Source organism: Hemitrygon akajei, chromosome 8 (assembly GCF_048418815.1).
Source record: "Hemitrygon akajei chromosome 8, sHemAka1.3, whole genome shotgun sequence".
Classification (NCBI taxonomy): domain Eukaryota; kingdom Metazoa; phylum Chordata; class Chondrichthyes; order Myliobatiformes; family Dasyatidae; genus Hemitrygon; species Hemitrygon akajei.
Genome location: NC_133131.1, coordinates 151,214,491 through 151,228,716, shown reverse-complemented (window position 1 = coordinate 151,228,716; position 14,226 = coordinate 151,214,491). Strand labels below are relative to the sequence as shown.

Sequence of the window (14,226 nt, the reverse complement as noted above, 5' to 3'; positions counted from 1 at the left end):
TTCTTCACTGGGAGAGTGGTGAATCTGTGGAATTGTGTACCAGAGGAAGCTGTTGAAATCCAATCATTAAATATGTTCAAGAAGGAGTTGATAGTTTTTCTTAGGGTTAGAGGGATCAAGCTTAAAGGGTAAACTTTTGAATGCTGTGAATGACCGTTTAAAGGAACAATCCGCAGTGGCCAACTCTGGGCAGAGGTGAAGAGAGCTGCCGCAGGTTGGAGTTGCCTTTTGAAGGGGGAGACATTAATTTTCCCCTGCACTGGAAGATCTGACTGTGGACAGGGTTTTTGATTTGTTTGAGGACAATAGTGCAACTATCAGCACTTGGATTGTTCCTCCATTGTTTAATTTACAGAGGTAACAAAAGAAATTGATGAGGGTAGGGCAGTAGAGGTAACAAAAGAAATTGATGAGGGTTGGGCAGTGGATGTGGTCTACATGGACTTTAGCAAAGCATTTGACAAAGTCCCTCATGAGAGACTCATCCAGAAAGTCATAAGGCATGGGATAAGTGGAACCTTGGCTGTTTGGATAAAACATTGGCTTAAAGGAAGAAAGTAGAGAGTAGTTGTGGAAGGAAAGTATTCTGCCTGGAGGTCGGTGACTAGTGGAGTGCCGCAGGGTCTGTCCTGGGACCCCTGCTATTTGTGACTTTTATAAATGACCTGGATGTAGTGAAGGATGGGTGAGTAAGTTTGCGGATGACATGAAGATTGGAGGAGTTGTGGATGGAGCTGTAGGTTGTCGAAGGTTACAAGAGGATATAGACAGGCTGCAGAGTTGGGCAGAAAAATGGCAGATGGAGTTCAATCCAGACAAGTGTGAGGTGATGCATTTTGGAAGGACAAACCAGAAGACTGAGTACATGATTAATGGTCAGTTACTTAAGAGTGTGGGTGAACAAAGGGACCTTGGGGTTCAAATCCATACATCCCTTAAAGTCGCTGCACAGGTTGATAGGGTAGTTAAGAAGGCCTATGGGATGCTAGGCTTCATAAACAGGGGGATTGAGTTCAAGAGTAGAGAGGTCATGTTGCAACTCTACAAATCTCTGGTGAGACCGTACTTAGAGTATTGTGTTCAGTTCTGGTCACCTCATTATAGGAAGGATGTGGAAGCTATGGAGAGGGTGCAGAGGAGATCTACCAGGATGTTGCCTGGTTTGGAGAACAAGTCATATGAAGCAAGGTTAGCAGTGCTGGGACTTTTCTCTTTGGAGCATAGAAGAATGAGAGGGGACTTGATAGAGGTCTACAAGATTATGAGAGGCATAGATAGGGTGGATAGTCAGTACCTGTTTCCCAGGGCACCAATAGCAAACACCAGAGAGCATGTGTACAAAATTAAGGGAGGGAAGTTTAGGGGAGACATCAGGGGTAAGTTTTTTACACAGAGGGTTATGAGTGCCTGGAATGACTTGCCAGGGATGGTGGTGGAGGCTAAAACATTGGGGGTATGTAAGAGCCTCTTGGACAGGCACATGGATAAAAGAAAAATGGAGGGTTATGGGGTAGTGTGGGTTTAGTACTTCTTTTAAGGATTATATGGGTCGGCACAACACGGAGGGCTGAAGGGCCTGTACTGTGCTGTAGTGTTCTATGGTTCTATGGTTTCAACTGCCAGGCCTGTAGTTACGGCAGCTGACGGATCCTGAATATGTGGGTCTAGTTACTTCAGACAGTCATAACAAGGTTCTGCTCATAGTGAAGGGAAGTGAGAGTTGATGTGGGTGAGGGGCATTGAAAGGGATGCAACTTGCCAGAGAGCATCCACCTGCTTCATATTTATGTTTTTGTAGGAGTGATCTGCTCACTTGACTTTTCTACTCAGTTCAAAATTGTCTGCTAGCACGCCGTATTTTTCTCTTACCCTCCATCCAACACAAACAGGATCTGATCACAATGACATCTCACCATTCAGAAACAACAATAATCCACTCAAAGTGACATTACTTTTTTAGTTATTGAGCTGCCCGCTGGTGGCACTTTGCTGGTCCTACAGAGCTTGAAGCCCCGCCTATGTGGCAGACAGCATGTGACCCATGTGACCTCCACATGGAAGCAGAAAGGCTCGAGTGGTCTGTACAGCGAATGTCTGAGAAGTTTGTTTACTTTCTTATACGTTTGTACAGATTCAGCATGTCTTTTAAAACCTTGACAAACTTCTAAAGATGCACAGCAGAGAGTATCCTGCACAGTAGAGAAGGTTGCATCATGGCCTGTTATGGAAACACCAATGCCCAAGAATAGTGAGAGCTTGACGATGAACCCCTTCCTGCTCCTTGCCGTCTCTTTAGATAAGATTTGGACACAGAGCAGATCATGAGTTATGTAGAGATGAAGATCAACCATGAGATGACTGTATGACAGATATGACAAACTCAAGAGAGTCTGCAAATGCTGGAAAACCAGACCAACACACACACAATGCTGGAGGAACACAGCAGGTCAGGCAGCATCTATAGAAATGAATAAATGGGCTGAGACGCTTCATAACTGGAAAGGAAGAGGAAAGATGCCAGAATAAAAAGGTGGGGGGGGGGGTGACTGACTAGAAGATGATATGTGAAGCCAGGTGGGTGCGAAAGGTAAAGGTCTAGAGATTTTAGAAATCTGATAGGCGAGGAGAGTGGCTACATTCCCTTTTCTTAGTTTCTTAAGTAGAAATTTTCCTCCTCCTTCCCTCTTCTTCAATTCCCCACACTGGCCTCTTACCTCTTCTCCTCACCTGTCTATCACCTATCCCTGGAGTCTCTCTTTCTTTCCTTTCTTCCATGGTCCACTCTACTCTCCAGCCCTTTACCTTTCCAACCCAGCTGGCTTCACTTATCATCATCTAGCTAGTCATCCTTTCAGTTATGACTTGAGCTTCCTTAATAATCTATGAAAGCACCAGTCAACTCTTGTATCTCCTAATATTCCATTATAGCTAACAATGATGGTGATCTTGACATACATTCAAGGTGTTATGGTTGCTCAATCATTGGACATACTCAACTCTGAGACCAAATTTTGTTTTGGACTATAAGGAAATCAAGAGATATGATGGGAAAGTGAAGTTGAGGTAAAAGAGGAAACTCAGATAGTTTAAGGCTGATTCCTGGTCCTGTTTCTGAAGAAAATTATCTTTATTTGTCACTTCTACATCGAAATATCAAAACATACAGCGAAATACGTCATTTTGCATCAGTGACTGACAGTCTGAGGGTTGCACTGGGGCATCCTGCAAACATGCCCACAACTCACTAACCCTTACGATGGGTTTTTGAATAAGGGAGGAAACTGGAGCACTCGGAGGAAGCACGTGGAAGAACGTACAAACTTCTTATAGATAGCAGCGGGAATCAAACCTTGAATCTCTAGTTGTTGGCACTGTAAAGCAAATGCGCTAACCACTACGCTATTATGCTGCTCCTTATTAGAGCAACACTAAAACAATTAATACAGATTTTCTGCAAAATATGAGAAAAACATTATTGCTTTTCAGGAAAGGAGAAGCTAGATTTAGCAATTGATTCAAAACTTAATTGTTTTAACCTTGATTATTTTTCAATCAATCTGCAGTTACATATCCCATACTCTGAAATGCTGCTTATGCAAGTTCCCACAACTGAACAACCTTATTCTTACAAGAAACGTGGAGGTCAACTGCAAGAATATATTTTGCACTGTATCACTGACTGAATGTTGTAAGTTGCTATGACTGCTCTTTTTGCACTGTTTTACCCTATAGAGAACTTGTTCTACATGTTATGAGTTTATAAGCACAGAAGTGTCTATTGTTTGCATAATTACTATTATTATACAACTTATTCTTTGTTGAAAATATCAGTTATGCTACATTCACAGTTAAGGTGGTGCACTAATGTAGAATGCAGTTGGATTAGGACACAGAGGCCTACGTTTCTGCTCATTTAAAAGTAATGTAAGTTTAAATGTAATAGATCTTATCAGTAATTAGGCAGCAAAATAATGGTGGATTGATAGAGTTTGTTAAATCATTGGGGTCTTTCTGATAATTGGGCTGAAGAAATGGAAGGTTCAACAACAGAATTTCTAGGAGGCTGTAACTAAAGTGTCTGAGCATGCACAGGCCCTTTGGCCTATCTGATCTATGCTGACCACAATGCCAATCAGAGCTAGTCCTGTTTGCATACATTTGGCCCATATCCTTCTAAACCTTTTCTATCCATGCACCTAGTAAAACACGCAAAATTCTGGAAGAACTGAATTGTCAGACGGCATCTGAAGGGTAATAAACGGTCAACATTTTGGCCTGAGACCCTTTATCAGGCCCAAGCCAGAAAAAGAAAGTAGGGAGTGGAAAAAGAGCTTTGACCAGCGGCTGATCTGGACATCGGATATTTGGAGAGGTGGGAACTTCAGTCAGGTTCACTGTCTGAGGATAAAAAGTCAGCAGCGTGTTGTGACAACGAAAAAGAGCCTTGACCAGCAACCAATTGGCATTTTGGATTGATTAGTAAGAACAAAGGAAAGGAAAGCAGAGGCAAGCACAGCGGCTGTCATCAGAGTGGATCCTAGGCTTTTCCTTCTCTTCTTTATATCTGCTCAGCTAGGACAGTAGAGATGGCAGGCAGGATAGCGGAATGCTCCTCTTGCAGGATGTGGGAAGGCAGGGAGACCTCCAGTGTCCCTGACCACTACAACTGTGAGAAGTGTATCTAGGTGCAGCTTCTAATAAATCACATTAAGGAGTTGGAGCTGGACCTGGATGAACTCCAAAGCTTTCAGGAGGCTGAAGTGGTGACAGATAGGGCATATAGAGAGGTACTTACACCCAAGGTGCAGCACACAGGAAACTGGGTGACAAGAAGGGGAAAGGGGTTAAGGAATCAGTGCAGAGTGCTCCTGTGGCCATCCTCCTCAACACCATGTGTTTCACTTTGGATATGGTCGGGGGTGATGACCTAACAGACAAAAGTCACAGTGGTCGGGTCTTTGGTATCAAATCTGCTTCTGTGACTCAAAAGGGCGGGGGAAGAAGAGGCACACTATGGTGATAGGAGATTTGTTAGGGGAACGGACAGGAGCTCTGCAAGATCAAATCTCCCAAATGGCACATTGCCTCCCGGGTGCCAGGGTCTAGAATATCGCGAATCGAGTCTTCAGCATTCTTAAGTGGGTGGATAAACAGCCATTGGTCATGGTTCATGTGGGTACCAATGATAAGGGTAGGACGAGTGATGAGGTTCTACATAGCGAGTTCAGGAAGTTAGGTGCCATATTAAAGGGCAGGACCTCCAGGGTTGTGATCTCAGGATTGCTACCTGAGTCACATGCTAGTGAGTCCAGAACTAGGAAGATTATACAGTTTAATATGTGGCGAAGGAGTTGGTGTAGGAGGGAGGACATAAGATCCTTGGATCATTGGGCTCTCTTCCAGGGAAGGTGGGACCTGTACAGAAGGGATAGCTTACACCTGAACAGGAGCGAGACTAATATCCTAGCAGGAAGGTTTGTTAATGTTGCATGTGGGGTTTAAACTATAGTTACAGGGCAATGGGAACCAGAGTGCTACAACAGTTAGTGGAGAGGTTGTGGAGGCAGATATTGGTAAGACCTCAGACAAAGTTAGGAATCAAAAGGTTGAGCATGGTGTGACGAGTGTCCTGAGCTACATATATTTCAAAGTAAGATTGCAGATGATATGAAGATAGGCAGAGGGGCAGGTAGTATTGACAGTGTAGAGTCTACAGAAGGACAGACATATTAGGAGAATGGGGAAAGAAAGGGTAGATGAAATACAGTGTCAGGAATTGTATGGTCATGCACTTTGGTAGATGAAACAAAAGGGTAGACTATTTTCTAATTGGAGAGAAAATACAAAAAACTGAGGTGCAAAGGGACTTGGGACTCCTTGTGTAGAATTCCGTAAAGGTTAATTTGCAGGTTGAGTCTGTGGTGAGGAAGGCAAATGAAATGTTAGCATTAATTTCAAGAGGACTGGAGTATAAAAGCAAGGATGTAATGTTGATACTTTATGAAGCACTGGTGAGGCTTCAGTTAGAGTATTGTGAGCAGGTTTGGTCTCCTTAGAACGGATGTGCCTAAACTGGAGAGGGTTCAAAGGAGGTTGAATAAGATTATTCCAGGATTGAATGGCTTATTATATGAAGAGCGTTTGATGGCTCTGGGCCTGTATTCACTGGAATTTAGAAGGGTGACCTCATTGAAACCTATCGAATAGTGAAAGGCCTTGATAGAGTGGATGTGGAGAGGATGTTTACTTTGGTGGGAGAATCTAAGACCAGAGGACACAGCCTCAGAATAAAGAGGCGTCCTTTTAGAACGAAGACGTGGAGGAATTTCTCTAGCCAAAGTGGTGAATCTGTGGAATTCTTTGCCACAGGCAGCTGTGGAGGCCGAGTCTGTATGTATATTTAAGGCAGAGGTTGATAGATTCTTGTTTTGTCAGGGCATGAGGAGATATGGGGAGATGACAGGGGATTGGGGCTGAGAGGAAAATTGAATCAGCCATGATGAAATGGCGGAACAGATTTGAAGAGCCAAATGGCTTAATTCTTCTCCTATATCTTATGGCCGTGTGGTCCTATGGGAAGGAGTACATGCTGGCAGGTGATAAGTGAGAGTAGGTGAGGGAGAAGGTGGATGTGTAGGGGAGAGGGGATAAAGTAAGAAGGTGGAAGGGGATAGATGGAATATATAAAGGGCTGAAGAAGAAGGAATCAGAAAGGAAGAAAGAGAAGGAAGAGGCAGGTAAAGGGAAGAGACGGGGTAAGAGGGTAACTAGAATGGGGAATAGAAAGTAAGAGAGAAGGGAGGTGGGAAGAAGCTGGAGGAATCGCTGCTCATGCAATCAGGTTGGAGGCTACCTAAATGGAAAATGAGGAAAACCTGAGTGTGGCCTCATCATGGTAGTAGAAGAAGCCATGAACAGACATATCAGAATGGGAGTGGGAAGTCAAATTGGAATGGAGGGCCACTGAGAGATCCTGCATTTTGCAGGGACAGGGCGAAGGTGCTCAATAAGCAGTCACCCAATCCACAGCTGGTTGCACGAATGTTGAGGAGGCCGCACCGGGAGCACCAGAGACGGTAGGTGACCCCCACAGTCTCACATTTGAAGTGTCACCTCACCTGGAAGGACTGCTTAGGGCCTGAATGGTGGTGAGGTGTAGGGGCAGCTGTTGCATTTGTCCTGCTTGCTGAGATAAGTGTTGGGAGGGAGATCAGTGAGGAAGGACAAGTGGACAAGGGGGTCACATAGTGAGTGATCCCTCTGGGGAGTGGAGAGGTTGGGGGTGGGGTGTAGGAAAGATATGCTTAGTGGTAGGATCCTATTGGAGATGTCAGAAGCTGAAATTGGGGCTGTAATATGATGGAAGTCTATCTTTTCTGAACAGTTCAGAATGTCAGATCATCATGGCCATCTGCAGGCTAGGTTTTATTTAAACTCTGAATGTGTAGTGTACTTATTACCATTTTCTATTACTATGAGGAGGCTTGAGGCATTGCAGTCATTCATTTACAGTCTGAACTGTGGCTGGCCTGGGGCAACTCACTAGCTGGGGATAGCAGGAAATCAACATGCTCTTGCGTTGAGACACAAGAGACTGCAGATCTGAAACCTGGAGCAACACGCAAAAACCCGGAGAAGTTTGACTGGTCAGAAATGGGTAGTCAATGATTTGGGTTGAAACATGTCTCCAGCCCTTCCCTTCATCTTTTCATACTGGCTATTTTAAAAACGATTAGCTTTATTTGTCACATGTGTACTTCAAAACTGCAGTGACATGCATTGTTTGCTTCAAATCAAGTCAGTGAGGATTGTGCTTGGCAGCCTGCAAGTGCTGCCACACTCCTAGTGCCAACGTATCATTCCTACAACTCACCAACCTTAACCAAATGTCGTTGAAATGTAGGACGAAACGGAGCACCTGGAGGAAACCCCAGGGTCATGGGGTAAGAGAATGTACAAACTCTTTTCAGTCAGCAGCAGGAATCGAATCCTGATTTTACAGCTGGTGCTGTCCATCATGCTGCTCCTGAGATGAAAGATGTCAGTCTGAAATGTTGATTGCTTCTTTCTCCCCACAGTTGCTGACTGACCTACTGAGTTGAAAGACATCTCAGAACCATCCACACTGATGAGCTAAAAGGTGAACTGGTACTTGTCCCAGTTGACAGTCCACCAATCTCACCCTCACAACATCAATTTAACATTAGCCCTCCAAAGCTGAGTGAGGTGAAAGAGGCAGTAAAGAAGGCAAGATCGGCATCAGCGCCAGGCCCTAACAGTGTTCCATATTGTGTCTACAAGAACACCCCGGATGTTCTGAAATTTCTCTGGTGAAACATGAGGGTTGCGTAGGAAAAGCAAGTGATCCCCAAAGCCTGGAGAAGAGCGGGGGGAGTTCTGATCCCAAAAGAAAAGAATTCATCCACCATCAAACAGTTTCGCCAAATAAACCTTCTGAACATAGAAGGCAAGATCTTTTTCAGTGTGTTGGCGCAAAGACAAAGTATCTGAAACAAAACCATTTCATTGATACGTCAATCCAAAAGGCTGGCATAGCAGGCTTCTCGGGATATCAGCATCATATGGCATCAAATCCAGATGGCTAAGAAAGAAGGAAAGGATCTGCATGTCTTGTTCCTCGACCTGGCCAACGCCTATGGAGCAGTTCCTCATTCCCTGCTGTGGACTGCTTTTGAATTCTTTCAGGTGCCTGCAACAATAACAAATCTAGTAAAACACTGCTTCCAGGATCTGCAAGTTTGTCTCACAACATCAGACTTCACCACAGCTTGGCAACCACTGGAAGTAGGCATCATGGCGGGGTGCACCATCTCCCCATTGGCCTTCACTATGGCAATGGAGCTCATTATCAGAGCCTCAAAATGGGTTGCGGGAGGAAAATGGCTACAGTTTGGTCAACAGTTACCACCGATATGAGCCTATATGGACAATAAAACAATACTGACAATTGTTCCCTGCACCAAGAGTCTTCTGGAAAAGTTTCATCAAAACATCACACGGGCGAGGATGAAGATCAAGCCCAGCAAGTGCAGAAGCATCTCCATTGTCAAAGGTCAAGTCATGGATCAAAGGTATCATATTGACGGAACACCTGTCCCAACTGTTTCAGAAATGCCAGTGAAGAGCTTGGGCTGATGGTATGATGCTAAGCTCAAGGACACTGAGCAATTTAAACAACTCAAAAAGGATACCATCACATACATAGCTCACATCAACAAGACCTTGCTGCCAGGAAAACTCAAGCTGTGGTGCTTCCAGTTCAGCATACTACTAAGACTCATGTGGCCTTTAACAGTGTATGAAATCCCCATCAACAAGGTGGAAAAGCTCGAAAGAGTGATCAGCACACATGTGAAACAGTGGCTTGGACTTCCACGATGCTTAAGTCCTGTTGGACTGTACGGGTACGGCAAATAGGAATTACCAATTGCAAGTCTTGTGGAAGAATTCAAATGCACCAAAGCAAGGTTGGTCATGACCCTCACTGAATCTGAAGATACTGTTATTCGAACAGTGCCCCCCCCCCCCATGTGGCAACGGGGAGGAAGTGGACCCCATCTGAAGCCATTCAGAGCGCTAAGTTTGCCCTTCGCTTCAGGGATGTGGTTGGCCAAGTCCAACTTTGGAGAGCCGGGCTCGGGCTTGTCTCAAAGGCTTCTCAATGGCACAAGGCAACATTAGTGCAGAAGAGACAGCTCGTGGTGGAGGAGGTGAGAAGACAGGAGGAGGCAGAGCGACACGCCAGGGCTGTCTCAATGGCCAAGCAGGGCCAATGGACTAATTGGGAGAGCCTGGAAAAGAGGAAGCTCAGTTGGCGTGACATAGAACCATATTACAGCACAAAAACAGACCTTTTGGCCGAACCATTTTTCTGCCTAGTCCCACTGACCTGCACCTGGACCATATCCCTCCATACACCTCTCATCCATGTACCTGTCCAAGTTTATCTTAAGTGTTAAAAGTGAGCCTGCATTTATCACTTCATCTGGCAGCTCATTCCACACTCCCACCACTCTCTGTGTGAAGAAGCACCCCCCAATGTTCCCTTTAAACTTTTGCCCCTTCACCCTTAACCCATGTCCTCTGGTTTTTTTCTCCCCTAGCCTCAGTGGAAAAAGCCTGCTTGCATTCACTCTCTCTATACCCATCATAATTTTATATACCTCTACCAAATCTGGGAGATGGAGGGATCTCGGCTAAGTTTTGTCCTCAGAGCCACTTATGACCTCCTACCCACACCCCAGAACCTGAACCAGTGGTGGGGAGAAGACCCCACTTGCTCTCTTTGTCAAGCACCTGGATCACTAAGGCACATTTTAACAGGATGCACCACGAGCCTCAGCCAGGACGGTACACTTGGAGGCATAACCAAGTTCTCAGACAGCTGGCATCAATCTTGGAACAGAGGCAAATTACCACAAATGTTCTCCCACAAACATCAGCAAGAAATTTTCACATCACACGATTTGTACCAGCAGGCTAACCTCCAGAGCACCATATAACATCAAAAGAGGTAAGCTTTCTGCAGGTTGATCAGGATTGGAAAATGGACATGGACTTGGAAAAAAAGCTTATGTTTCCCCCAGACATTGCGGCTACAACACTCTGGCCAAACATGGTCCTGTGGTCCACAACAGCCAAGAGAGTGTTCAAGAAGTGTATGAGAGGAAAAAGACCAAGTACTCTGAACTGGCAACTGAAGCTGCCCAGAATGGCTGGAAGACCAAGATCTTCCCTGTAGAAGTGGAATGCAGGGGATTCGTGGCTACATCTACAACCAGTCTATTGAAGAAGATGGGGGTGAGGGGTTATTCACTCCAACAAGCAATCAAGTCCTTGTCAAATGCAGCAGAAGAAAGCAGTAATTGGATTTGGATTAAAAGGAAAGACAACAACTGGGCTGCAAGATGAAGACAGGAGGGTATGGAACTGAGGGGGGGGGGGTGTATCTGGGACACCAGACAGCACCAGTGAGCCCTCTGGAGACGTCATGGGCTTATCGATGAAACGTCAAAGAAGGAGGGTGCCCACCTGATCACCCCGATGAGGTACCTACCTGCCTTGTCACCACTCCAAGCCCACTGCCAACATTGAGAGTGCCGACTTATCATAGGGATTGAAGCACCAGGTCCTATTAGCTCTACTCCAGCCTTTTGTGGGTTGCCCTAACTTGAGCTGGCCATTGTTAGAAGAAGGGACTTGTTTTTTATAATGGATCTGGGTGGTGTATCTTAGCTCTTTCTTCCTGCTTAGCTAATGCCCCAAGGAAGATCTGATCATGTACTATGGATGGAATGTTAGAGGTGCACACTCTGTTACTAATACTTCGAAAATGCAACTGGTGTCCTGTGTGCACTGTAGAATACCAATTTGTATATTGATTTTGCATTTGAAAATGACGGTGAGTGCGTTTGCCGAGAACATTTATCAAAATGGTAACAATCACACACAGAGTGTTGGAGAAACTCATCAGGTCTTGCAGCATCTATGGAAAAGAGAAGTCCTGATAAACGTCGACTGTTTATTCATTTCCACAGATGCTCCTGACTGGCTGAGTTCCTCCATAATTTTGTGTGCGTTGCTTCGAATTTCCAGCATCTGCAGGTTTTCCATGTTTGTGAGGTTTCAAGGTACATTTAATGTCAGAGAAATGTATACAGTATAAATCCTGTAATTCTTTTTCTTCACAACCATCCACAGAAACAGAGGAGTACCCCCAAGAATGATAGTTAAATGTTAGAACCCGAAGTCCCCCACAGCTCCCCCCTCGCGTAAACAGCAGCAAAGCAATGATCTGCCCCCCCACCAGCAAAACAATGTATCGACACCCCCCCACCCCACCGAGCTCTCAAAGCATCAATGAAGACACAGACTTGCAGTACCCCAAAGGCTACTTGTTCGACATACCACAGGCTCTCTCTCTCTCTCCCTAATAAAGGAAGAAGAGATGTTTCTGTTTCACAGCGAGAGAGGACACATAACAAGCAACTCACTGATTTACAGTGTTAAAAGTCCGTTGTGTCGCTTTTTCCGAGCTCTGTGCCCAAAGAACTCGGGTCTGTGGGCACACAGCCAGAGATCTTCCGTTTCCCATGATACACCGATTTCCTGCAGAGGCACTGATCTCGAGTCTGCCCACCTCCAGAGCCACGAAATCCCAAAACTCCGAAGTCGAGCTAATCTTCTAGGCGGCGTCCTTGGTATATCGAATAACGGCCCGTCGTGAGACCCCGGGAGCGGGTCCCATTCCCACAAAGAACCAAAGTCAGCGTGTAATTCCAGATCATGGTCTTCAAAAGAACCCTGAAAGGGAAAATTAAAGATATTGCAGATAGAAATACAGCTATTTCCGAAGATGCAAACAAAGGAGTCGCTGCTAAGCGCCATTGTCTCCTAAGCTCATCTTAAGGTTGTAATCAAACCAAATATCATGCGGAGGCAAGGAAATTGGCATTACTAAGTTGTAGTACAGTACAGTCTTACTGGCATTATTAGCAATATTGGAAATGCTAGCATATTGTGTGTACTGCTTATTACCTTTAATAATAATGTGTGTTTTTCAGTTATTAGCTATTTTCAATACTAATGTACTGCATTACTTGCAGCACCAGTAGAATATTATCTTAGAAAACAAATGCTCCTTAAATATACTGTCAGTTATCATTCTAAGCATGCTTATTGAATGTCTGAGGCTCCGCTGGTCAGAGTTGACCATGGATATTGTGTTCTAGCTGTCTAGATACACAAGTCTGGGCAGTACGATATGGAGAGCAAGCTATTAAATGTGACAGTTACTTATCTCTGCTTTTAAAGTGTTTGTAAAGTCATATTTAACCCAGATTGATGATTAACAATGTTGATTACAGATACAAAGGAAGTAAAGAAGAAAAATGTATTGAAAGATAAAGAGAGGATTATTGAAGAAATGGAGGCAGCTAAAACTGACACAGTTTCAGCTTTACCCAGAGAGAAACATACTAAGGCAGCTCAAAATAAGATAATTAAATTGGAACGCTCTCGAAACACTGATGCATTTGCTCTGAATTCCTCACGATCACGACCAGAAATGGAGCTTGACAACCTTAATAGGAATTTACAACTGGGTGAGAAACAGAGCATGAAACTGGAAAAAGAAATGTTGAACAAAAACACAGCGTTAGCAGACAAATTAAGGAGTGAGGAATCAGCTAGGAATGCACGAAGAGAGAACCTGAAGCAAATTAACTTGATGAAATTGTCTTCAAATCCAGAACGACCAGGACTGCCTGATGGAGGAGGTGAAGAAAACACTTTAGGCAGACTGCATAAATTAAAAGAAGCTTTGAAGTCTCTCCACCATTATGCTTCGGGTCAAATGGTAAACAATGATTATGAACAGTATAGAGTTCGACTTAAGTCTTAAAACAAAGATAAATGATTTGAATTTGACAGAACCTAAAAATCAGATATTAAATTGTTATGCAGTAATTAACACAGTGCAAAATATTTCATTTTTTGTGATTATGAAATAATGCAAGAAAATAATTGGGGCCAACATTTTATTCAGGGTAAATTGGTGACTTTTATTCTTTATGGTTGCCAACTGATGTGATTGCTATGTTATTTAATTATTTTTAATGACAAAAAATATTGCTTTTTTATATCAAATTTAATTGTAGGATTTTCTTTTAAACCAAATGTATCATCATATATAAAAGTTTACAATCCACTTCCAGTTCAGTGCAATAAAGGGAAATGCTTGAAAATGTTTCACTGTTGTCATGGAAAACTTATCAAGGATTCCTGATCAATCAAGGAAGTAAAGTTTATTTAAAAAGAAACAAATTTGTGCTAAAAAATTACCAAAACCTAGAGACAAAGGAGAAACATGAATTGTTCCCAATGTATAAATAAGATAGAGGATTGTAAGCAAAGATATAGGGAGGAAATATGAAGTTATGTCAGATGAAATAACTAAGATCTTTAGAAATCTATTTATATTGTTTATGACACAGTGGAGAAATACTGTGTATTTGTGCTTATAGACCAAGTGTGATTATAAACATTTGCAGTAGATTTACTTTAATGAAACCATAACAGAATATGCATTTTTTTTATTTTGGAGGAGGGGTTTTGGGCATCAGATGCCATAAAAAGGTTAAGACTTTAAATAGGTGTATCAGAAGGCCATGTTTTAATGCTTAAAATGTTTTTTAAAACTAAAGC

The 14,226-nt window shown here is 43.6% G+C and overlaps 1 protein-coding gene across 1 annotated transcript in view; it reads left to right on the top strand.

The window, feature by feature from the left end:
- Nucleotides 1–13,562, top strand: part of LOC140732544 (uncharacterized) — a 127,964-nt gene extending 114,402 nt beyond the window's left edge. Inside the window, exons 8-9 of the mRNA XM_073055312.1 lie at nucleotides 3,564–3,688; nucleotides 12,888–13,562. Coding sequence (XP_072911413.1) covers nucleotides 3,564–3,688; nucleotides 12,888–13,423 — 661 coding nt within the window. The 3' untranslated portion in view covers nucleotides 13,424–13,562. The remainder of the gene's footprint in view (nucleotides 1–3,563; nucleotides 3,689–12,887) is intronic.
- Nucleotides 13,563–14,226: the final 664 nt, after the last annotated feature.